Source organism: Macaca nemestrina, unplaced genomic scaffold (genome assembly GCF_043159975.1).
Source record: "Macaca nemestrina isolate mMacNem1 unplaced genomic scaffold, mMacNem.hap1 Scaffold_52, whole genome shotgun sequence".
Classification (NCBI taxonomy): Eukaryota; Metazoa; Chordata; class Mammalia; order Primates; family Cercopithecidae; genus Macaca; species Macaca nemestrina.
Genome location: NW_027257698.1, coordinates 164,348 through 190,559, shown reverse-complemented (window position 1 = coordinate 190,559; position 26,212 = coordinate 164,348). Strand labels below are relative to the sequence as shown.

Sequence of the window (26,212 nt, the reverse complement as noted above, 5' to 3'; positions counted from 1 at the left end):
TCTTCTCCTCAGGCAGTCTTGTTACTATGCATCTTTTTTTTTTTTTTTTTTTTTTTTTTTGAGATGAAGTCTCGCTCTGTCACTCAGGCTGGAGTGCAGTGTCATGATCTTGGCTCACTGCAACCTCCATCTCCCAGGTTCAAGTGATTCTCCTGCCTCAGCCTCCCGAGTAGCTGGACTACAGGTATGTGCCACCACACCCAGCTAATTTTTGTATTTTTGGTAGAGACAGGGGTTCACAATATTGGTCAGACTGGTCTTGAACTCTTGACCTCGTGATTCATCCACGTTGGCTTCCCAATGTGCTGGGATTACAGGCGTGAGTCACCGCACCCGGCCTCCATCACTTTTTATGCCTCGTCTTCATCCTTACAGCTGCTCCTTCCTAGGGGCCTCAACTCCCAACCCCGGAGTTAGGGTCACAACTGTCCATCTTCATGTAACACAGCTTAGTTCCCCTTCTCCTTCCCACCGTGCCCTATGGGCTGCTTTTCTACAACCAGAATGGAGACCCAGGGAGAGCTGCTAAACTAAGACAGTTCTCACCCCTGGGAGAAAAAATCTACTTCCCAGTTCTCAGTCCTGCTAAACTATTGTTGAGATAAAGAAGGACCATGATAAATCCTATTGGCTAAGAGAAGAACGTTCTCCAGGTTGCCGTAGGATAAGAGAGGAGGTGACAGAATCTGCAGCCATTTGGTCGAATATGTGATATGTGAGTCATTCTGAGGAATACGTTAAAATTCTGTAGTCAGATCTTTCAAAATGGTATTTCCAGTAGAGGGAATAATGTAACAAAAAACCCAGGCAGAAAACAAATAAGTCTGTGTGGAGAAGAACAATAATGTGATGTGAACGAAGGGTTCGGTGTCATGAGTGAGAAATGGCTGACCGAAAGTAGGGAGATGCAGAGAGGAAAATACCACGGGAAAGCTGAACATCACATTAAGTGATTTCGGTGATTCTGCCTGCAGTGCAAATATTTTGGGCTCTGAAGTGAAGTCATCAAAAGGTTTACGTCTGTAATGGAGGATTGGTCTAGATAGCCTTTCAGATCCCACTCGGCTTTGAGATCCTTGATTCCGGGTCACACCTGCGGGTCTGGAGGGCAGTTCTGCAGGGTCATGAAGGAAGGATTCCAGGAGGCTGGAACACGAAGGACATTCAGGTGACCACATCAAGAGATCAAGTGGGGTAACAAGAGCCTGAACTAAAAGGAATGCAGTGTAAATATGAAGAAGAAAGAGGAAATGGGAAACTGATTAGAAACGATAAGTAGAGAAAAAGGGGAACGTGTGATTCCAAGGTTTAGAACAGTATTTGTAAGTTACAGTCCCACAACTTCTTGCATAAACAGGATCTAAGAGAGTCATTTTAAGAAGAATAGCAAACTTCCAAGTTCCACTGAAAGACACCAGCATCTCTGTGGAGTGAATTGGGGAAAGAGAATGAAGAAGTCTGTTCAACTTTTAGACCCACAAAATGTGAATTGAATTGCATGAGTGACACCAACAATGTGAAGATATTTAACAGGAGCTCTTTTTTCTCTTTTTGGCCTACGGTATTTAATCCTTCTATCATCATTATCGTCCTTTCTCTAATTTAATGTCTCTGAACCTTTATTCAAAAATCCACTATGTATATGTAACGTGTTTGTGAGATTATTACTAGACCCTCTAGGAGGTTTCATTAACCCAGTTTTCTCTTATTATAGCAATACCACACTATCTTTATAGTTCAGGTAAGTCCTCCACCGTTTTTTTCCAAGTTGCCTTAGCTCTTTTGGGTTCTTTAAATTTCCGGACATATTTTGGAATCCGCTAGTTCATTTCTACTGAAAATAAAAATAAAAATAAAATCATGCTGGGATTTTGATTGGAATTGCATTAAACCTCTGATCCACAAGCGCAGAACTGACATCTTAACAATATTGAGCCTGCTGATCCATGAACACAGTATATCACTTCATTTATTTAGTTCTTTAATTTATCTCAGCATCACTGCCTGCTTTTCAGTGTATAGATCTTACACATCTTTTGTCAGCTTTAGTCTGAAGGATTTCATGTTTTGATGTGCTATAAATAAGATTGCTTTGTAAATTTCCATTTCCAATTATTTCTTTGCCAGTGTATGAAGAAATAAATATTGCTTATGTGTTTAGCTTGTATCTTGCAAACTTTCCAAACTCACTTATTAGTAAGTAATTTATTATTATTAGTTTTAGTGGCTTTTTGTGATTTCAGCAGATTTTCCACACAGGTGATCATGTCACCTGCAGATACAGATAGTTTTAAATCTTATTTTCTAATAAGGGTGCATTTTATATATTTCAACTTGCCTTATTGCACTGACTAGACTCCAAAAATAATGCTGAAAAGCAGTGAGAAAAAAGTCATCAGGTGGGATGGTAAATACAGCCCTTGTTCTTCCATTTTGACCTGAAGCACCCAGTGTGATCATTTTCTCCTTTGATTTTTCTGAGGACTTTTTGTTTCCTTTTTTTCCTTTATTTTTTAAAAACACACTTTATCTTTTAGGCAGTTTCACGTTCACAGAAAAATTGAGGGAAAGGTGCAGAGAGTCCTTCTATATGCCTTCCCTTCCCCCACGTGCACAGCCTCCCCCACTAACAACACTCCTGCCCAGAAGGAGCATTTGTAATAATGGAAGGACCTACATTGACATATTGTCACCCAGAGTCCACAGTTTACATGAGGGCTCTGTCTTGGTGCTGGTTCTATGGGTTTGAACAAATATGTCATGACATGTGTCCACCATGATAGCATCGTACAGAGCAGTTGCACTAAAATCCTAAAAATCTCCGTGTTCACCTTATCATCTCTCCCTCTTCCCAACACCTGAGAACCACGAATATTTTCACTCCATAGTCTGGCCTTTTTCGGAATGTCCTTTAGTTGGAAGCTTACAGTATTTCAGAATGTCCTTTAGTTGGAAGCTTACGGTATTTAGTCTTTTCCGATGGGCCTCTTTTGTGTAGCCGTGCATGTTTAAAGTTCCCTACGTGTCTTTTCATGGCTTGACAGCTCACTTCCTTTCAGTGCTAAAGAATATGCCATTGTTTGGATATATCACAGGTTATTTATCCACTCACCTAGTGAAGAACATTTTGGTTTCTTCGTTGCCTCCAAGTTTGAGCAATTATGAATAAAGCTGGAATAAAATTAGCAATTATGATTAAAGCTTCTATAAATGTCCACGTGCAGGTTTTTCTGTGAACACAAGTTTTCAACTCCTTTGGATAAATACCGAAGAGTGCAATTGCTGGATCACATGTTAGGAGGATATCTCGTGCCCATCAATGATACACTGGATATACAAAATGTGGCACGTATATACCACGGAATACTATGCAACCATAAAAAAGAATGGGTTCCTGTCCTTTACAGGGACATGGATGAAGCTGGAAGCCATCATTCTCAGCAAACTAAAAGAGGAACAGAAAACCAACCACCACATACATGTTCTCATAAGTGGGAGTTGTACAATGAGATCACATGGACACAGGGAGGGGAACGACACACACGGGGGCCTCTTGGGGGGTGGGGGCAAGAGGAGGGAGAGCATTAGGACAAATACTTCATGCATGCAGGGCTTAAAACTTAGATGGGTTGACAGGTGCAGCAAACCACCATGGCACATGTATACCTATGTAACAGACCTGCACATGTATCCAAGAACTTAAAGTAAAATTTAAAAATAAAAAATAGGGAGTATAGTTTGGTAAGACAATGTGATAATTTTACAAACACAAAACATGTCATACCCACTTCCCCACCTCCCTCAAGTGCTTTCAACAGCATCCTATTGCTGTTATTAAAAGAATAAAGCATCTACCATCATCTCCCAGCCCCTGCCTGCCTTCCTTCATTCTTGTCTTGTGCCACTTTCTCCCGTGTTTACTTCCTTGAACGTGCCTGATTCCTGCTGCAAGAGGCATTCTGCATGCACCCCCATCTCTGTTCAGACCGTGGTGTCCCTACACTCCACCCCCCTCAACAATCAACCTCTACTTCTCTCCAGACTGCAAGGGGATCATACTTTCCAGAATGCATCGGTTTTCTACCTCTCATCCCAAGATACGCCAGATTCTTTTACAGCATAAATTTAGAGAATCCCGCTTCCCTTTCTTTGGTGCGCTTTCCTCAATTCTTCATCAGAAACCCATTAGAGTGATTGTCATATTAGTGCCCATTCTCCCCATCAGGCCGCAGGTTCGTGAGAGCAGGGGCCACGGCCATGTTGGTGAACCACGGTATTCTCAGTGACTATCCATGTGTTTAGAAAGTATTTGCTGAATGAGTAAATGGGTCTGCAGTTCCAACCAAAGCTAGAAGCTTGACTTTGGAAGAATGAAAGTAGATAACATTTCCAAAGCAGACCCCATAGCATGAGAAAAGAAGGGAAGAATGGAGGCAGAGCTGAAGGATGAATATCGGCACAGGAGTAGGTGAGAGTTCCAGAAATGCTGGGTTTTCACGTGTTTTTATTTACCTCATATCTGTGTTTCCATCTCTGTGTAGCGTGACTGTCACATCCCTCTCTATTTCTACATTTCTTTACTGACCAGGACAGAGGTGGTGCATTGGACACACTACTAACCAGCCTACTCTCTCGGACTTGCAAGGAAATGTAGAGAAAACAATCTAGAAATGGTATCTCAGAAGAAAAAAATATCAAAAATATGAGAATAAATGTGGGAAAAAATCAATGTTTAAAGACAACTTCTCAACATATTTAGGTATCTCTGGGACTTAAAATTTCATCAGGACTCCCCACACTTCTTTCTTTTTACATTGCTCTGTGTGTGTGTGTGTGTGTGTGTGTGTGTGTGTGTGTGTGTGTGTATTCAACAGAAATCTACAAAAAAAAAAAAAAAAGAATGCTATTGCTAGAATAATGCTACTACAGCGGAGAAAAATGTAATCTTTTCTTCCACCCATCTTAGCTTCATTGGTTGGGGTTCCTATAACAAAAGACAGATGAACCCCCAAAAAAGCAAGCGGAGGCTTATTAGCATGTATATTTCATATATACATGGGAGACACACAGGGAATGAGGGAATCTCAAAGAGACAGCTCAGAGCTTTCTTTTATATAACATCTTCAACAAGGATAATAAATGTTTCTAGAAGTGCCAAGACAAAGTAAAAGGACTTTGGGTCATTGGGGGCAACAAATTGTGGGAAGGCCAATAAATGATAGATTTTTGTGTAAATTCCTCTGGTGCTGTTTCCTGAATAAGGGTCTGAAGTTGTCTACAGAGATTGACCTGCGTCCTTTCTGGCAGAGAGGGGAGAAAGGGCACTTTTGTCTTTGTATAATATGATTATGTTGTGTGCTTTTCAGAAACTAGAGGGAAGGCCAGAGCGCTTCTTAATTGCTTTCAGCTCAAAATATTTTAGCATGGCGTGTTGTATTCTCTGCACTGTTCCTGCTGCAGATATCTCTAAAGGCATCAGTCGCATCCACAGCACTACTTGTGGGGAAATATTGAGCAGAACTGGAATCAAATGTATAATTCAGCCCCATAGAATCTGAGCCACAGGACAGAGAGAACTGCCCGGGAGTCAAAGCAGACACTGAGCAGCTGACATTCTAAGAGTCTCCTTCCAGTAGATCGGCGCATAAACTCAAGTTCTTTTCACAGATTTGTCTGTGTTTCTTTTTTGGAAAAAAACATAACCCTGTAGCGAAAATGTCTACTTCACAGTGCACCAAAACATCTGGAGCCTTAGCCAGAAGCAGCACAGACCCAGCCAGAAGCAGCACAGACCCAGGCAGCCTGGTGATGTCCGGCGGGGGCAGCCCATAAAATCCATCAGCATGTGGCCCTGCGAGCCGCCACCAGTAACATATGTTTACATGCTAATGAATGTCAGGCTCATTTAGAACAAATTTGCATCCATCAAAGTCAAACAGCGAGCAGAGCAGCACATTTTCCTGTGTGTCAGTGGCCCCTGAGATACCAGGGAGAACTTGAATTGCCTGACCCCTTCAACTTCCAAGCATCCCAGAGGGAAAATGCAGACCCCAGGAAAGGACTGTGCTGGAAACCATTTGTTCTTACAGATGTCCGGAGTAGTCTTGTGACTGACCCAAAAACTCCCCTCTGAGGGTGGGGGAGACCTAGGTTAGGAGAGGGTGAACCGTGCTGCCTTCTAAGACCTTCCTTCTAAGGGAGGGTGGGAGAAACCCAGAGTAGGTGGAGGTGAGCCATGCTGGCAGGACCTTCCTTCTAAGGGAGGGTGGGGAGACCTAGGGTACGTGGAGGTGAGCCATACTGGCAGGACCTTCCTTCTAAGGGAGGGTGGGGGAGACCTAGAGTAGGTAGAGGTGAGCCATGCTGGCAGGAACTTCCCTCTAAGGGAGAGTGGGGGGACCTAGGGTAGCTGGAGGTAAGCCGTGCGGGTAGGATCTTCCTTCTAAGGGAGGACGAAGTGTGCTTTGCTAGACTCTGCGCTTGAGTCTCAGCGTGGCGGACCCAGATGGGAGCAAGTCACTTCTATCCTATGATTCTGGGTGTCCTCATCTGTCATGGAAGGTTTGGTTAGATGAGCTTAAAGTCACTCCAGTTGCAAAGCTGTGTGACTTGTAGATACATGCCAGTGTGAATGACTCACTTCACTTTTACAAGTTGCACAGATAGCCAGGCTTCCCCTTGTATCAGTCAGGAGGTCCCAGAAGACTTTGTCACAGGCAAAGAGGTGATTAAAAGGAGTCACTGACGGGATTCTTTGGAGATCGGTGGGCAGGGCCCAAGGGAAGTGAGAATAGCACTCCCCAGATTATGGGCAAGGGATGCCTGGGGAGGGGCTGCTAACGTGGACAGGCATGAGTAAGAGAGGACTGAGGACAGCTCCTCTCCCTCCTCCACCTTCTACCTGCTGCCAGCAATGAATCCAACCAGCAGCCCTAGGCCAGGCCAGGCTCCCAGAGTCAGAGCCAGGAAGAAGCCAGGCACATGGAGAAGCCACTGGTCCCCACCAACACCAAGGGTGCAGTAAGAATTTTGATGGAAATATTTAAAAACTCATTCAACAACTTCCTATCTCCCCAACCAGCCTCTACATATGATTCCACCTTTTCCGACTCCTGAGCCATCCTCAGGGGTGTCACAGGGGTGGGGCTGCCTGCTCTGCCCAGGGCCTGGGACCCTCCAACCTTCGGAGGTCTGGAGTCCCCTCTCCCCTCCCTGGCAGCAACTGTCTTCTCTGCTGTCAAATTATCACTTCCATCCTCCCACAACACATGAGAATTTAAGACGGGATTTTGGTGGGGACACAGCTAAAGCATATCAAAGGGGGGACCTGGGGCTTCCTCATGGGGCTCTGGCATGAGCTTGGGTGACACAGGTTATAAGACCCCATCTGCTTCAGGTTTAATTGCATACCCCAATATTCCCAGGTTGTAGTCCTAACCAAGGACCTCAGAATGTGTCTGTATGTGGAGATAGACCTTTTAAAGAGGTGATGAAGGTAACGAAGTCATTAGAACTGATGCCCTTGTAAGAAGAGATCAGGACACAGACATCTATTGAGGGACAACGGCACGAGGACACAAGAGAAGATGCCATCTGACAGTCAAGGAGAGATGCCTTAGGAGGAGCCAGTCCTGAACCCACCTTGACCTTGGACCTCCAGACTCCAGGACTATGAGAAATACATCTCTGTCTTTTCACAAAACTGCCTGTGGCAGCCCAACCAGAGCCATGCGCCATCTTTGGTTCTCAGAAATTCCACTTGTTTTTATACTCCTGGATTTTAGGAGGCCCCTGGATGACCAGCATGTGGCTAAAGTTAGAGAAGGAGTTACTTGTGTAAGAGAGCCCCACACATCTCTGAGCGGACACCGTACAGCCCATGAGATATTGGGTGTAGTACCATCCTCTCTTCCCTAGGATATTAAGAACAATATCACAGGAGGGGTGTACAGCCACAGCCCCTGCGTCACTGGGAGCAATAGCATCTTCTCCCCCTCTCAATATAAGGAACAATATCCCAGGGTGGGTGTACATCCCCTGTGATATTGGGTGTAACGTCATCGTCTCCCAATGCGGATATTAAGCATAGTGTCACAGGGGGGTGTATACCTTCTTCGCTATTGGGAATAATATCCTCTCCCCTCAGGACTGTATGCAAAATATCGAAGGGGTTTTACAACTCTTGCGATATGGGCAGTAATATCATCCTCTCCCCACCTAGATGTTAGGAACTCGATCACAGGCGGCCGTACATTTCTTGCGATATTGGGAGTCATATCCTCTCCCATCATGGATATTAAGAACAATATTACAATGGAGGTGTACCACCCACTGCCATATTGAGAGTAATATGCTCTCCCCTTCGGGATATTAGGAACAATATCGCAGGAGGTGTGTACAACCCCTGCGATATTGGGAGTAATATCATCCTCTCCCCCTGAATATAAGAAACAATATCACAGGAGGATGTACACCCCCTGTGATATTGGGAGTCATATCATTTTCTCTCCCTCTGGATATTTGGAACAATATCACAGTGGGTGTGTACACCCTCTGCGATTTTGCCACTAGTATCATCGTCTCCCTCCCAGGATATAGGGAACCATATCACAAGGAGGTGTACACCCCCTGCGATACTGGGAGTGATATCGTCCTCTCCCTCCCTGGATATTAGGAACAATATCACTAGGGAGTGTACACCTCCTGCAATATGGAGACTAATATCATCCTCTCGCCCCCTGGATATTAGGAACCATATCATAGGGGTGGTGTACACCCCCTGTAAAATCAGAAGAAATATCATCCTCTCCACCTTTGGATGTTAGGGACAATATCACGGGGGAGGTCTACGCCCCCTTCGATATTGGGAGTTGTATCATCCTCTCCCACCCAGGATATAAGGAACAAGACGACCGAAGGGATGTACACCCACTGCCATAGTTTCAATAATGTCATCCTCTACCCCCTGGCTGTTAGGAATAACATCATAGTGGGGTGTACACTTTCTTCGATATTGGGAGTGATATCATCCTCTCCCCGCTGGATATCAGGAACAAGTCTATTAATTATTAATATTAATAAATATAAGAAAAATTAAGAGTAATCATCGACATTAATAATCACAATAAAGATAGTAAAATAGTTAAAAATATTAACGATTAGCATTAATAATCAGTAGTAATATCACTACTAATAAAATAATGATATCAGCAATTGTTACTTAAATCAATATTAAGTGATGCTGGTAATAAAATAACAATATTAGCAATTATTTTAAGCATGCATAATCATATATTTAAAATAATTATCCATAACAGTATCCTATTAATAGTATCATTGATAATTGTTAATATCGATCATGGATGTTTAATAATTAATCATATTACTCCTAATACCGCAGGGGGTGTACACCTACCTGTGATGTTGTTCTTAATATCCAGGGACAGAGAGCATGGGATGTTGTTCCTAATTATCAAGGAGGGGAGAGTGTAATATTACTCCCAATATGACAGGGTGTGTACATCCCCCCCAAGGCACTGTTCTTGCCATTCAAAACAAGAGAGGATGACATGACTCCAGATATCGAAGAAAGTGCAAACCCACGTGTGATATTCTTTCTAATATCCAGAAAGGAAGAAGAGGATAGTAATCCTCATATGGCAGGAGGGGTACACTCACTCTGATATTTTTCCAAATATGCCGGGGGAAAAGAGAATAATTGCATTCCCAATACCGCACCAAGGGTTGTACACCCCGTGTGAGATGGTCCTTCATAATGTTTCAAGGCGGGAGGGATGATATTATGACATATATGGCAGAAAGTGTACACTCCCCAGGGATATTGTTCCCATGATCCTGGAGGGAAGGGGATGATATTACTTTAAATATTACAGAAGGTGTACATGCCCCCAGTGATATTGTTTCTAATTTCCACGTGGGAGAGGAAGATATGACACCCAATAATGCAGGGAGTACAAACAGTCCTGGGATATTCTTCTTAACATTCAGGGAGGAAGAGGATATTACTCCCAATACAGACGGGTGTACACCCTCTGACGGTGTACACACTGAGGGTATACACCCATCTGTGAAAGAGTTCATAATTTCCAGAGAGGGAGATGATATTACTCACAATATCATACACAGGCTGTGAGTCCACCATGGCCCCTAATAGCCAGCGGGAGGAGAAGGGGTGGCTATTAGTCCCTACCTTGTGGGGGTGCCTCACCCCCCTGCGAGGTGACTCCTAATAGCCAGAGGGGGAGAGGGGGTGGCGATTAGTCCCCACCTCGCGAGGGGTGCCTCACCGCCCTGCGATGTGGCTCTTAATATTCGAGGGGGAGAGGGGGTGGCTATTAGTCCTCACATCGTGGGGGAGGTCCTAAAATAAAATATATGTTAACTATTTAAAGGTGTGAATTTTATTACATATAGAAAAATGTGCGTTTAGCGTACAAATGTGTGCATTTATGTCAAATACATGAAAACACATAATCCAGGTGTTTCGGTTCATACCACTGTAGAGACTTTTCGGTTTCTTTTCATACAACTGCCCAACTGGGGCCCAGAGCCAACACCCACCAGCTGTGTCACTGCCTCTGTTGTTTTACTGTCACACACCGGCCCTACCCCACAAAAAAAAAAAAAAAAAAAAGCCATGGCACTTAATAAAAAATTAATTTTACAACATTATTAGAGATGACTTGTAGTCCTCTTTGAAGAGACTGCAGCATGTGAAGGATTTCAAATACAACTGTGTTCTGGGTCTCCTGATCTAAGGACCTGTCCGCACTGGTGGCTTTAGCAGTGCTTCATGCAAACTTCCAGAAGGCATGTGTGTCATGTCTAAGAGCAAACTAGAGTTCACGCCTCAGCACTGTGTGCCTCTTCTTTCTTCCGTCCCACGGGCACCGTCTTCTCCCAGGGAGCTGGTGCTGTGCTCTGAGGCTCTGTCCCACCAGTCCCTGCCAAGTCCCTGGGGCCACTGTGGAGAACCAGCCTCCGTCTGTCAAAGTGTGTTGTGCAGAAAACAACTCATCCAAATCTGTTTAAAAACCACACATTTGCGACGCCTATAGGCCTCAGAAGGTGGAGGCAGACAGGTAAAGGCAGCTGCCATGGGGGCTGAAGTTCAAGCCGGTCTGTCCGGCGACTGATGGGCACTGTCTGCAGTGAGCCACTGCACATTTAGCGAGGCTGTCTGGCCCCTCACCTCTGCCAAGCCTCCACCCGTCGAGTCTGGCCTGGATTCTCACACGCCTGCACAGCCTTCATCTGGTTCATAACTCAGCTCACAAAGGGCCCCATACAAAGGCCCCCGTACCGCGGCAAGGACGGCGGTGGTCACACCTGTGGTCATTTATCCTCTCTGCATCTAGCTCCTCTTCCTGAGGCAACAGCACCTCTGAAGTCACAGCCTGGCCTCCCAACTCTTCCCCGTCCCGGGCTTCTTGGCATGTTGCTCTGCTGCACACACCTCAGCAAATACTGCTGATTAGCCAGAATCACCCAGAAATCTCTTAACCTTGATTCTGACTGCTTTTATAATTTGTAATATTTGTACTTCTGGTGTGATTTGAGCAACAACAAATTTTAAAATTAGAGAAGATGTGGTTTTTATTCTCTCCTTTCTACTTGCAACCTTGAAAATTCAAGTAGCAGCAAGGTTTGTTGAGAGTAACTTCCACCAAATAGAACCTATTACAAATGTACTACAGAGTGTCAAATAACCACATAGATGTAAAATAGAGATGCAGACACAGATATAAAATCCAATGGTTAAACCAAACTGAGAAATGCTTGCCAGTTTCATAGGACTTCTGAAACTTGACAAAAATGTTGGCTAAGGGATACAAGATGTTATGAGATGAGTGAGATGCTTGGCCTAGAACCACAGGCTCTCTCCTCTTTACAGCAGAAAATCCATAAGGAAGTCAAATCTGAAAGAACCAGGTACCATTGAACGGCATCATCAGTCGTCCTTCCCATCCCTCGGCCAGCTGAGGTGAGTGCAGACAGTCGTTCACCAACATCCATCATCCATCCTCCAGGCCATGGCTACACTTTACTCCCAGGCTCCCTGTCATTATGTAGATTAGGTAAATCCTAGCCACTCTCACCTTAAGCCTACCCCTGCCAGCGTGGCAATCACCCAGTCCCAACCACAGCAAGGACAGCCGTGTCCGTGGGAACACAGAGCAGCGGTCTGAAAGGAACCTGGATCTCTGAATACCTCATGGAGCAGTCACCAGCCTGGAACATCCTCCCTGACGGCTTTGCAAGACAGAAAAACTCCTTGGTTCCTCAAGCTACAATACTGCAGAGTCTCAGGTCACAGCATCCTTATCTACCCTCGTCAGGAACCGTTCAATGCTCATCAAGACATGAGAACAAAACTGCAGTGGCACAGTCACACTCAACACAGACCACCTGCTGCTCACATTCATCGTATTAACACCAAAAAGCCACCGTGGTGGATATCCTGGATGTGGACACTCGGCGGCTTTTTGCTGGAGATGCGCTTTGTGCATTTATCGCACGACCATCTTGGCATCAGGAGCTGCAGCGCAGATGGCAGCTGTGCATGTCACAGGGAGTCTTATTCGCTGGAATCTCAGCCAGCTCCCAGCATCAGCTCCCACAGGGTCCTCTCCTCTGGGAGCACGTGCTTGGACGCCACAGTGTCCTGTGGATCCACAAAACCGCGCTGTCCTCCCTGGCCACTGTGCCTGTCCACTGTGCCTGTTGCGGCTCCGATAGTCCTCCGTGTCTACCTGTTGGGGCTCGGATAGGCCGCCTTGTCCGCCTGCGAGTCCCGTGCACTACAAGATTACGCCATTCCAAGGCTGCTCGATGAGGCTTCACACGGGGGCATTGTATTTCATTCACTGCTAGGTTCTACACTGACTCTTATGACCCCGGGGAAAGACTAAGACTTAAATAGAACAGCGGCTAGGTGATACAAACCGCCGCTGTAATCAGAACATACCAAGACCAGGCCACAGGAAGGAAAAAGCAGCCCTGGGCCGCAGCCTGTTACCAAGTCGCTGACATCTCTGTCCAACATGGATAAAAAGACCCTCTTTCCTCCGAAGTCTAAAGCAACATATCGGCCCATCTAACAGTAATTCTGTTGTACATTTAACTTCATCTTGCCCTTCTAAGTGACTGTTCACGGTCTTAACACCTGAACAAGAATTTCTCAGTTGCTGAACCACTGTTCGTTATTCAGCAGATAAAATGGCAGCAGATTGCACCCCAGGAAGAAACACACCCAGTCACGGGCACAGAACGGGACATCAGCACAAACCGTTTCCCAGAAAAAAACGCATCTCTGCTTTGGGACATACCATCCCCGGTCTCCATGAGCTCGGCGTTGCAGTACTTGGGCGCTGTCCGGGACCCCGTGGAACCCTGTGGTCGCTCCATCTGTATGGAGTGCTCTGAGGTGTACGTGGTTACGTCAGGAGGTGCAGAATGATTATCTGTAAAGAAGCATATCATGAGTGTTTCTGGTGGTTGTGGCGTTTGCTCTGCAGGTTGAGCAAGCCATAGCTCAGGAAGAGACGGGAGCGCAGACGCTCACCCTGGGGGTGCCGTGAGAAGCCAAAGCCGATCTCAGCCACGTCTGCCACAAACATCTGGCACAAAGGGGGACCCCAGCATAACTCATGTTGCCGAAAATGGAGTAGAGTTCGGTGAAACCTCAATTTCCTAACAGGAGCCACGTCAGCGGCATTTTAACCAGAATAACGTTAGACCGGCAATGGCAGGGCGCCAGGAAGCGTGTGTGTGTTCATGGAAGGGTCCCGTTTCCTATCGGCCACCGTCCACACAGCCCAGGGCTTTACTCGCGCTTTGGAGCCCAGGGCCTGGAAATGGAAACCCAGCTCTGAAAACTTCTGGGGATTTGGGGATGTCCCTAAAGCTCTCCGTGCCTCAGTTTCTTCATCAAATGGGAACAGTAATGGCTATGACCATGTAGGATCGGGGCGGGGGGGTTGGCCAGTGTGACTATGTTGTGCCTGGACTCCTTAGAACACTCACGCACACATGATCACAGATGCTAAGTTCTCATTCACAGGCTTCTGATTATCTCAGAAGGTCAAATGCACATCTGACTTTTTACTTCTCTTCTTTTGCCACACAAAATATTTCTGCTCTTCAAGTTTCATTATTTTGTCACAGCTTTTCCAAAAAACTCCCAAACTTATAGAAAATTTCCAGATAGTCTAGGAGGATTATCTTTGTGCCCAATTAGAAATTACCGGAACGCGATCACCCGAGAGTTACATTTGGGTCTCACTGAGCCCTGACGTACATGAGTTAGGAGCCCCTCATAGTTTGGATAAATTAATTCTTTGTACTAAAACTTCCTCCAGTATTGAAAGGGTAAACCCACAAAGGGAGGCCCAAGTGCAGTGATCCATTTATTCAAAAATATGTGTTTTCCTTGGTAAGATTCTGTGCATTTTCTTAAAATTGAATAAAATCCGAGGATACAAATGCTTCCACCCAGTGGCAGAGGCGGTGTCTGGCCTCCCCGTTCACGTCTGGCAGAGCCTTGGCCACTATCCTGCAATCCAATATACACATGGAATTTTATTATGGAAAAATACGTAGCAGTCACACATTTCTGTTCAATGTTTAGCCTGCTGTGATTTCAGGTAGGGTTATTAATTCACATAAACGAGTGTACATGTTCCTGAAACTGTGTCAAACTGAAGTTTAACACTGCTTTGCATTTGAGTACTACTTTGCAAACTTTTAAAGAGTATTTCTGTTTTCTCCTTTATACTCACAACAGTTGAGAGAGAAAAATTATTGTTTTCAATTTTTTTTCCCTCACTCAAGCCTAAAGCAGGAGAAGGGACTTCAAGATCCCAGCAGCAGTTATTGGGAAAAGTGAGACAGACCCAGCTCTCCTGACAGCAAACTCCTGTTCCAGACAGAAAACAGTTGACGCTTTCAGTGTCAGTGAGCACCGAAGGGGCTGGGACCCAAGTCAATCCCAAACACCTCTGGGTGTGAAGGAGTCAGTGATCTAGAAGTGAACATTCTGGGGTTCTGGGGTGTCTGTCGGCTATCTGATCACACATGACGTCCACCTGCTTCCCACTGAGGGTTTTGCAGAGATCAGGCTTTCCTGTGGTAGCTGGTGCCGGGAGGGTCTGAACCTGCGGCTCGTGCTCCGTTATCGGCGACGTGGTACACAGTCATCTCCGGTTACTGCTTTAATAGAGACACACACCAAAACCTATTCAACCCAAGTCCCATACTTGATGGAAAACATTTTCTCCTGAACCATTCAAAGGCAGAGCGACGCGAGGCTCATCGTGGCTCCCCCACGTGTCAACTCTAGCTCTAGTAATTCTCACTTCACTCCTTTTCCACGGCATCTTCAAACGTTGTAGGGCAGTGATCCTAACTTTGCTCTTTTTCTAATACAGAGGATCTCCCTTGTCATAGAACCTACACAAAACAGTGCGCCACGCCCAAGAAATCTGAACACCTGTGGCAGACAGCAGCGTAAAGCGGCCGTGCTTAAAGCCCTCGTTTCCTTAAATGACTCCCGTGGTCAGGAGGAGCACACTTTAAAACCCTGTCCTGTTGACTGGGACTGTTAAGGTTTCACGCAGGAGCATAAGTGAGAAGAAAAGATAGAAGCGGATATGGCTGCAGGATTCCCCAGGAACACGAAAGGACTTATAAACAGAAGGCCCCTGGAATTCGGATATGGCTGCGGGATTCCCCAGTAACAAGGCCCCTGGAATTCCAGCTGTGGGAGGAACCTAGGCATGAGAAAAGCAGTACAGCAGCTTCCAGAAACAATCCAACCAAAGCACCCCAGGGGCCAGAGGGGCTCTGCGCTCTTTCCACTAAGGGATTCCACAGCCAAGATACAAACAGAGGAAAACGTGCACACACAAAGGGGTTTAGACAACAGGCACAGAAAGACACTGTGAAGCGTGCTCACCCATGGGGGTCTGGGCCATGACATCCGCTAGCCTGTGGGCAGCTCTGCTGCCCCCGCTCTGCGTGGAGGACGACGAGGTGGTGGACGTGGTGGAGCCGTGGATGGCCTGACTGATCCAGTGCTCCACTTTGATGCTGCCCTGGCTGGAGGTCGGGGCGCCCTGGGAGTCCACCTGCACTGAGCCTTCATCTTCTGAGCCATAAGAGGTATCTGTGTAAGAAGAAAGGCAATTTGCTATATGTTGCAGCAAAAACAGGCACTACAATCTCAGTCCCTGCAACACAGATTTACTTCACGCAAGTCTGAACAGTTGTTTAATGACTTTTTGCCGCAGACACTCTTGAGAATTTAAACCAGTTTTCAGATAATGAACCATTTATTTTAGCATAATGAATTTTGCTTCCAAAGCACCTTATACAAACATGCTATAAGATGTTTGATACTGTCATCTCAAAGATGCACTGACACATTTCCTCTACACAGCAGTTTGGGAAGAAACCAAGTGTTTTCTTGTGTCAGTCAGAAAGTGAGAGGGCAAGGGGAGGCGGAGGGCCTGTGCAGCTCTCAGGAGTCTCAGTGTGACTATGTTTAGCCCCGGTTAGTCCTGAGATGCTCTTCTGGGCTCTGATTTATTTCTACGTTGGTGTGTGTGTTAGATACCCTTGCAGGTGATTTTTGCATCTGTGTGTTAGTTACCCATAGAGCTGATTTATTTCTACATCGGTGTGTTAGATACCCATGCAGGTGATTTCTGCGTCTGTGTGTTAGTTACCCATACAACTGATTTCTTTCTATGTCAGTGTGTTAGATACCCATACAGCTGATTTATTTCTACATCGGTGTGTTCGATACCCATGCAGCTCTCTAAGGATCAAGACGCTGATGATGGTAACAGGAGGGAAAGCAGAATGTGCCTCACATAGAGCGGCCCCTCCACCTCCCCGTTTTCCTCTGGGGCACACAACAAACCCTCATGTTACATTTTGCACTCAAATCTATTCACCTTTACACTATTCGTTTCTTATACATTGTCATTATTGATTTTTCTATCTGTACAAATTGGATATCTTGGATTATGAGAAAATACATCCCTTTTTTCACTATAATTCGCGAGAACATTTTTCATTTAATAACTTTTCATGCAGCACCAAGGTTTTTGGGAATAAATTGCTGCTGTATTTGTTAAACTTCAACGTAAGAATGACACTCAGAATCCTACCTACAAGTGAGTGATGGGAGGCGCTGGCTCAGGTGAGCAGCTCCAGATCATTGGGTGAGAGAAGGAGTCACAGCAAATAATCTTAAGACACTGGTTTGCTTCTTAAAAGACAGTAAGGGCAAACAATATTCACACTTATTACCACTGTCACATGACTTACGCTGTTTGGGAATTTTTTAAAAAGTTTACTTGTTAGACAAGCAATAATATTAGGAGCCTGAAAATTCTCTATCATCTTGCTTTTTTTTCTTTTGAGACAGAGTCTTGCTCTGTTGCCCAGGGTGGGGTGCAGTGGTGTGATCTCTGCTCACAGTAACCTGTCACTCCCCGGCTCAAGTGATTCTCTTGCCTCAGCCTCCCAAGTAGCTGAGATTATAGGCAAGTGCCACCATGCCTGGCTCATTCTTGTATTTTTAGCAGAAACGGGGTTTCACCATATTGGCCAGGCTGGTCTCGATCTCCTGACCTCGTGACCTCATGATCTGCCTGCCTTGGCCTCCCAAAGTGCTGGGATTACAGGCATGAGCCACTGCGCCTGGCCGACCCTGCCTTTTAAGAAAACTTACACAATTTATATAAAAGTAAAACTGACACAGCCTTGAGACTTTTGAGAAAGGTACACAACCAGGTGTCCACTTGGAGCACAACCATCTCCCCAGAACGTCTTCTCAAAACCCTTTCCAATCTTTCATTCCTCACTCCCACCTACCTTTTCCAAGAAACCTGCAGAATAATGTGATATAGACACTCGACAGAATAGCAGCAAACCAAGCAAGCAGCATATGAAATGGATGATACAGCATGACCAGTGGTGACTAGAATTACACACCATGGGGACAGGAAGTCAGGTTGATTTAACATTCAAAACTGAATTAATGTCATACGCGGTAAAGAATTACGGAGTAGAACCGCGTGTTAACCTTAGGAGACATAGAAAAGTACTGACAAATTCAAGAGAACGAAACTCAACAAACCATGAATAGAAGGCAATTTCCTCAACCTGTTAAAGTACATTCATGAAAAGCCACAGCTAACATTGTATTTAATGGTAAACAATAGAATGCGTTTTCCCTAAGATGGAGAACAAGACAAAGATGTCCCCTCTTGCCACTTTTATTCAACATTATCTGGCAGGTTCTAGCTGGTGAAATAAATTAACAAGTTTAGTAATAAAGACATCCAGATTAGAAAGGAATAAAAGTGTCTTTATTCATAGATGACCTGACTTTGGCATGTAGAAAATGGCAAGAAGTACACCAAAAATTACTAAAACAAAGTTTGATGGGATCATAGGACACAAGATAAAGATATACATATACTAGCAATAAAAAACCTGAAAATAAAATTAAGAAAATCGTTCCATTCACAATAGCATCAAAAGCAGAAGACATTCAGCTGAACTTCTAACAAAAAGGTGCAAAATGTGTACAATGACAACTATAAAACATTACGGAGAGACATTAAAGATCCAAATAAATGGAAACTAAATAAATGGAGGCAGATTCATGATCGTGAATTCGAAAACGCAGCATTATCAAGACAATTCTTCCAAAACTGTTCCATTAATTCAAGGCACTGCCTAATAAAATCCCAGAAGGCTGTGTGTGAAATGGAAAGCTTATTCTCAATTTTATCTGGAAATACAAAGGACCTACAATAGCCAAAATAAATTTGAAAAAGGGAAACAATGTTGGAAGACTTCACTATCTGATTTCAAAACTTTACATAAAGTCATAGTTATTAAGGCAGTGGTATTAGCACAAAAATAGATGTATACATCAAAGGAACAGAATTAAACTCAGAAATAAAGCCTTATATTTATGATTAATTTATTTTTGACAAAGGTCTCAAGACAATTCAGTAAAAGAAAGGTAGTTTGTTTTTTCAACAAATGTTGCAGTGGCAACTGGGTACCCACACACCAAAAAGAAAAACCGTGGGGGAAAGAATCCCCCAAACCAAACGAAAACAAAAATCCGACTTAGATCTTTACTGCACACACAAAAATTAACTCCAAATGGATCACAGACCTAAATGAAAGAACAGTAAGACCATGACACTTCTAAAACTCCCAAAGACACAACCCATGAAAATTAGTGAAATGGACTTCATTAAAATAGAAAACTAGTAAGTTTTAAAAGATGATTATCTCCCTATAACTAATGTAACAAATTACCTTGATCTTAGTGGCTTATAACAAGACAAATCTATTATCCTATTGATGAAGAAGTCAGAAGTGTAAAATCTAAGTGTCAGCAGAACTACGTTCCTTCTGGAGGCTTCAAAGGAGAATCCATTTCTTTACCTTTCCCAACTTTTAGAGGCCACCTGTGTCCCTGACTCATGGCCCCTCTTCATCTTTAAAGTGCACCAATCCAGTCTCCAGTTCTTTTCTCTTTTAAGGACCTTCTTGATTACAGTGGGTCTACCTACTTAAACCAGGATAATGGTCCCATCTCAAGATCTTAAATTAATCAGCTGCAAAATGCCTTTTAACCACTTCAGACAACAGGTTCATAAGTTCTGGGGAATAGGACCTGGGTATCTTGGGGGAAAGGCTTTGTTCTGTCTGCTACATAGTAGTTTGTTCTTTCACTGAGAAACGTTACATCTGTAAAACTCTTATATTCAGATTGCATAAGGCACCTGTAACCCATAAGATGACAACCAACCCATTTACAACATGAGCAAAAAATCTGAACATTTTACCAATATATACAAATGGCTATGAATAGGAATTAGCACATTAAAAGCTAATAAGCACATTAAAAATGCTTAGCATCATTCATTGTTGCAAAGTAAATACACAATGATATACCATTCCACATCAATTAGAATGACAAAAATAAAAATAACAGTAACTATTGGTGGTGATGATGTGGAGAAACTGGGATGAGCATATGCTGCTGGTGGAAATGTGAAATGGTGCAGTTATTTTCTAAATAATTTGGCAGTTTTTAAAAAGCTAAACCTAAACTTACAATAAGACTCAATCATGCTACTTGGCATCCACTTAAGATAAAAGAAATTATATGCATACACAAAGATATGTACATTAATGTCAATGGCAGCTGAATATGGAAACAATGAATAACCAACTGGTAAATGAATAAACAGAATGTGTCATATCTATCAAATAGAATATAAATAAATAAGAAATAAACTACTGGTGCATGGTACAGCAAGGACTTCAAAACAGATAAAGGAGGCATAGAGAAGTGTGTACATTGTATGATTTTATATCATAAAATTATAAGATCATAAAAAAACCAAAAACCATAAAATCAGAGTAAAATATTCTATGATTTTATATTCTAGAAAATTTAGAGTGCACTGTTATGATTTCTAGGGTTCTTTTCCGTAGAGCTAACCTTTCATCTGATATCCTTTGCAATCAGCCAAGTACATTCTTTAGCACGTTTATAGTGTAGTTCTGCTGATAACACATTCTCTCAGCTTTCATATTTGGGAATGTGTTGTTTCACCCCTGTTTATAAAGGAGATTTTCCCTGGATATGAGTTGACAGGCCTTTCTCCTGCTTTTAGTGCTTTAAAAAAATGTCTTTCCATGGTCTTCTGGTCTCCACTGTATCTTCACAGAAGTCACGCGTTTTTGAAATGCTTCTCTGGTATGTAACGTGTCTTTTCCTTCTGAGTCCTTTCAGGATCTCCTCTTAATCTTGGGATTTCAGTACTTTGGCTATCATGAACTCGGATGTGCTTCTTGTTATACTTGTTCTGCTTGGAGTTCACTGAACTTCTCGGGGCCGGACACAGGTGTTTGACATCAATCTGAGAAAATTTTGACTCCTTTTTTCAAAGGTTCTTGCTCTTCTCTCTCTTTTCCTTCTTGTATTACAAGTATATTGACGTATCACAGGAGCTTGAGGTTCTGTTGGCTTTCCTTTCATTTTGTTTCTCTGGGCTTCACTTTGGTTAATTCCTTTTCATCTCCCTTCGAGCCCACAGACTTCATCTTCCTTCTCCAACCTGTTAAGCCCATCAGCGCCATTTCATCTCAGTGTCATATTTTCCAGCTTCATAGTGATGTCTCATGTATACCCTATATATGCACAGCGTCTCCTATCATGGACATTGCCTACCAGACTGGTACATTTGTCACAACTGATACTTCTACAGTGAAATATCATTACCACTCCAACTCCATCATTCACATCAGGGTTCATTCTTGGTGTTGTACAATATATGGCTCTGGACAAATGCATAACATGTATCCACTATTACAGTATCATACAGAGATCACATACTAAAAATTCTCCTGCTCTGCCTATTCATCCCTGCCTCCCCCTGGCAACAACTGATCTTCTTACAGTCTCCATAGTCTTGCCTTTTCCAGGATGTTGTAAAGCTGGAATCATACAACAACCTTTTCAGATTGCTTCTTTCACTTAGCAATATGCCCTTTAAGTTTCCTCCGTGTCTTTTTATGGATAGCTCATTTATTTTCAGCCTCAAATAATATCCCATTGTCTGGATGTACCACAGCTCACTTATACATTCACCTACTGAGGGGCATTTTGGTTGCTTCCAAGTTTTGACAACTATGAATAAGGCTGCTCTAAATATCTACTTGCAGGCTTTTGTGTGTAGACATAAGTTTTCAACTGCTTTGAGCAAATGCCAAGGAGTGTAATTGCTTTATCATATGGTAAGAGTATAGTTAGTTTTGTAAGAAACCACCAATCTGTCTTCCTAAAGGCTGTTCTATTTTTATTAAGACCCGCCATGAATGAGAGAGAATTCCCACAGCTCCACATCTTCACAGGCTTTGGTGTTGATAGTGTTCTGGATTCTGGTGTAGTGATATCTTACTGTTGCTTTCATCTGCATTTCTCTATGACACGTGATGTGAAGCATCATCTCATACGTCGATTTGCCATCTCTATATCTTCTTAGATGAGGCATCTGTTAGTCTTTGACCCATTAATGTGATGAATTACGTTAATTGGCTTTTCAATGTTAAACCGGCTTTGGATACGTGAAATTCCATGTGGTTTTAGTGCACAATTTTTGCTAGATTTGCTAATATTTTATTGAAGATTACTGCATCTATGTTCATGAGAGATGTTCTGTAGTTTTCTTGTAATATTTTGTTATAAAATGGTATTTGATATTAAAATGATGCTGGCTCTATAGAATGAGTTAAGAAGTATTCCTCAGCTTCTATGTTCTGAAAGAGATTGTAGATAATTGGTATAATTTCTTCTTAGACATTTGGTAGAATTCACCAGTGAACCCATCTGGGCCTGGCACTTCCTGTTTTGAAAGGTTATTAACCACTGATTCAATTTAACAGATACAGGCCCATACAGATCGTTTCTTCCTGTTCAAATTTTGGCAAATTCTGTCTTTAAAGAAATTGGTTCATTTCATCCACGTTATCAAATTTGTGGCCATAGAGTTATTCATAATTTTTATTATCCTTTTAATGTCCATGGGATCTGTAGTTATGTCCCTTATTTCATTTCTGATATTGGTAATTTATCTGCTGTATTTCTTTTTCTTGTTAGAGGCTTACAGATTTTCTCTCAAAGAACCAGCTTTTGGTTTCATTGATTTTTCTCTACTGATATTCTGTTTTCAATGTATTGATTTCTGCTCTTTCATTATTTGTCTCCTGCTTAGAATTTAATTGGATGTTCTTTTTCTAGTTTTCGAAGGTGGAAGCTGATTGATTTTAGATCTTATTTTTAACGTATGCATTTAAATCTATAAATTTCCCTATAAACATTACTGTCACTGCAGCTCACAAATTTTAACAAGTTTTCATTTTCATTTACTTCAAAAATTCAAAGAAATCTTTAGGTTTCTTCCTTGAACAATGTATTATGTATAAGTGTACTGTTTAATATCCTAATATATTTTCCAGTCGTCCATTATTGATTTCTACTTTACTGTGGTTGAGAACATACTTGTTTGATTCCTATTCTTTTAAATGTGTTAAGGTGTGTTTAATGGACCACAACATGGTATGTCTTGGTGAATGTTGTGTATTCTGCTGCTGTTGGAGGAAATAGTCTATAAACTTCAGTTATATACAGTTGACTGAGGATGCCGATTTCAATTTTGTCCTTACTGCTTTTCTGGCTACTGAATTGGTCCATTTCTGATAAAGGGGTGTTAACGTCTCCAACTATAATAGTGGGTTAATTATTTCTCCTTGAAATTTATCAGTTTTTACTTTGGAATTCTGATACTTTGTTAGCAAAAGTACATTTAAGGATTGTTACATCTTCTTGGAGTATTGACCTCTTTATTATGTAATAGTCATCTCTGGTAACTTTCCTTGATGTAAAGTCGACTCTGTCTAAAATTAATATCACCACTTCCATTTTTCAAAATGAGTGTTGGCCGGGCACGGTGGCTCATGCCTGTAATCCCAGCACTTTAGAAGGGCAAGGCAGAATGATCACCTGAGGTCAGGAGTTCAAGACCAGCCTGGCCAACACGGTGAAATCCCATCTGTACAAAAATAGAAAAAATAAATAAATTACGCAGGCATGACGACAAATGCCTGTAATCCCAGCTACTCGGGAGGCTGAGGGAGAATCACTTGAACCTGGAAGGCAGAGGTTGCAGTGAGATATCAGGCCATTGCACACCAAAAAATTAGTGTTAACATTTATATCTTTTGCCATCCCTTTACTGTTGATCTATATGTATGTCTTTGTATCTAAAGTGGATTTCTTATAGATAATATATAGTTCGGTGCATTTGGACTGACATTGAAAGTAATAATATACAGTTGAATTAACATCTACCATATTTGTTACTATTTTCTATTTGTTGCCCTTGTTCTTTGTTTTTGTCTTTCACTTTTTTTTCCTTGTGGTCTTTATTGAGCATATTCTATGATTTATTTTCTTTCCTTTCTTAGCATATCAGTTACTTTTTTTTTTTTTTTTAAGTGGCTGCCTTGGAATTTGCAATATAAATTTACAAGTAACCCAAGTCCACTTTCAAATGACACTACACTGGTTTCTTGATAATGCAAGCACACTATAATAACAAAATAACCCTAATTCCTAATTGCTCTCTCCCATCCCTTGGGTATCACTGCTCTCATTCATTTCACTTATATTTAAGTGTGTGTATATGACATATACATAAGCATATAATACAGTATATTTACTGTCGCTATTATGAATGAACTGTTAAGTTAGATCTGTTAAGAAAAATGAAAGATTTTCTTCTACCTTCACTATTTCTTCTTTAATGCTTTTTCTTTTTCTATTTATTTTTTTAAACAGACAAGGTCTTTCTCTGTTGCCCAGGCTGGAGTGGAGCAGCATCATTATAGCTCACCGCAGCCTTGAACGGGATCCTGGGCTCAAGAAGTGACCCGTCTCAGCCTCTCAAAGTAGCTGGCACTATAGGTGTTGGCCACCACGTTTGGCTTTTTTTTAATGAGACAGAGTCTCACAACGTTGCCCAGGCTGGTCTCAACTAAGCGGCCTCCAGCTCTACTCCCATCTTTGCCTCCCAGAGTGTTAGGATGACAGCTGTGAGCCCTGTAAACAGACTGTGCTCTTCCTTTCTTTGTGCACAGCTGAGTTACTGACCTCTACTATTTTCTCTAGAGAACTTTGAACATTTTTTGCAAGGCAGGTCTACCGGCAACAAATTTTTCAATTTTTGCCGGAGAAGGTCTTTTCTTTTTCTTCACTTTTGAAAGATAATTTCACAGAGTATAGACTTCTAGGTTAATGGAATTTTTTTCCTCTCAATAGTTTAAATACTTCACTCCACTTCTTGCTTTCATGGTTTTTGAGGGGAAGTTGAAAATAATTCTTATCTTTGATCCTCCATAGGGAAGGAGATTACTCTGGTTTCTTTGCTTTTTAATCTTTGATTCACCATAGTTTCAATATTTTATGCCCAAATAGAGTTTATTTTTGTTTTGTTTTTGTCGTCATCGTTTTTACATTTATCCTTCTTGGTGTTTCTTGAGCTTCCTGGATCTATGGTTTGGTGTCTGGCATTAATCTGAGGAAATTCAGCTATTACTGTTACAAATATTTCTTCTGTTCCTCTTTCTTCCCCCTTGTATTACCGTTATGCATATTTTATGCCTCTGTGGAAGTCCCATAGTGCTTGGATACTCCGTTCTTTTTTGCTTTTCAGCTCTGGAGGTTGGAGTTGGGTATTTCCCTTTCTCCCAGGTCAGAAGGCTCTGATAAAATCCCACCAGGTTAGTCTCCACTTAACTAGCTTCTCAGGAAGGTGGACCTAGTGAAGAGTGCACTTGCATATTGAAAAATGATTCCTATTCTCTTTCCCCTGTAGTAAGTATGAGGGGATTTTTCTCTGATGTTTACTTCGAGAACCTGATTGAGCTTCTGATGATACAACTCACAAAAGCATGAGACCCATATGCACAGGCCTCCTGGAGGTTTTAACTCTCAGACGTGGCCACACCTCACCACAGCAATTTGTCAATTCCAGTTCAGGGTTTCCAATCCCAGCGTGGGTTCCTTGGAGCATTGTGCTCCAGTGTATGGTGATTCATCTGCTTTACCTGTCCAGCCAATCTGGGGACAGTGGCTTGCCGGTGACCTCACGTCTCTTGCAGGTTTAAGAAGAGCTGCTGATTTTTCAGTTTGCTCAGCTTTTTACCTGTGAGGAGGGAGTGACAATTCTCAAGATTATCGTGTACATAACCTGAAATTCCCCAACTCCATTATAGTGAAAAGTGTCTTCCCTTCCTCTGGCTCAAGAATTAAAATATTTTCATTCTCTGACACGTTGTACTCTGATTCCCTAAATATTTATAATTGCAGATTTAAAAACTCAGTTTTCTGCTGTATCAGACATGTAGACTGGCACTTTCCAACAGAATTATGAGAGTCCTGTTATAGAACTTGAAACCTTCCTTGTAGCCTCATAACCTTCCTTGTAGCCTCATATAAATATATAAACAGGTATAATTAATTTTACTGGTATATTTTTAACTCAAAATGCTCATACTATACTTGCAATAAGAAATACAAATAGGC

The 26,212-nt window shown here is 42.6% G+C and overlaps 2 protein-coding genes across 14 annotated transcripts in view; one reads left to right on the top strand and one right to left on the bottom strand.

Annotated features, from left to right (window-relative positions):
- Positions 1 to 26,212, bottom strand: part of LOC139361485 (disco-interacting protein 2 homolog C-like) — a 225,944-nt gene that overhangs the window by 38,142 nt on the left and 161,590 nt on the right. For 8 of the 13 annotated variants that reach the window (XM_071090068.1, XM_071090073.1, XM_071090074.1 and 5 more), the window contains 2 exons: positions 15,977 to 16,186; positions 13,350 to 13,484 (listed from right to left, as the gene is read on the bottom strand). In XM_071090068.1, the coding sequence (XP_070946169.1) occupies positions 13,350 to 13,484; positions 15,977 to 16,186 (345 nt within the window). The other 5 variants (XM_071090076.1, XM_071090077.1, XM_071090075.1 and 2 more) reach the window with 5 other exon arrangements.
- LOC139361484 (sterile alpha motif domain-containing protein 1-like) overlaps positions 1 to 26,212 on the top strand; it is a 258,949-nt gene that overhangs the window by 188,074 nt on the left and 44,663 nt on the right. The gene's annotated exons all lie outside the window — the stretch shown is intronic.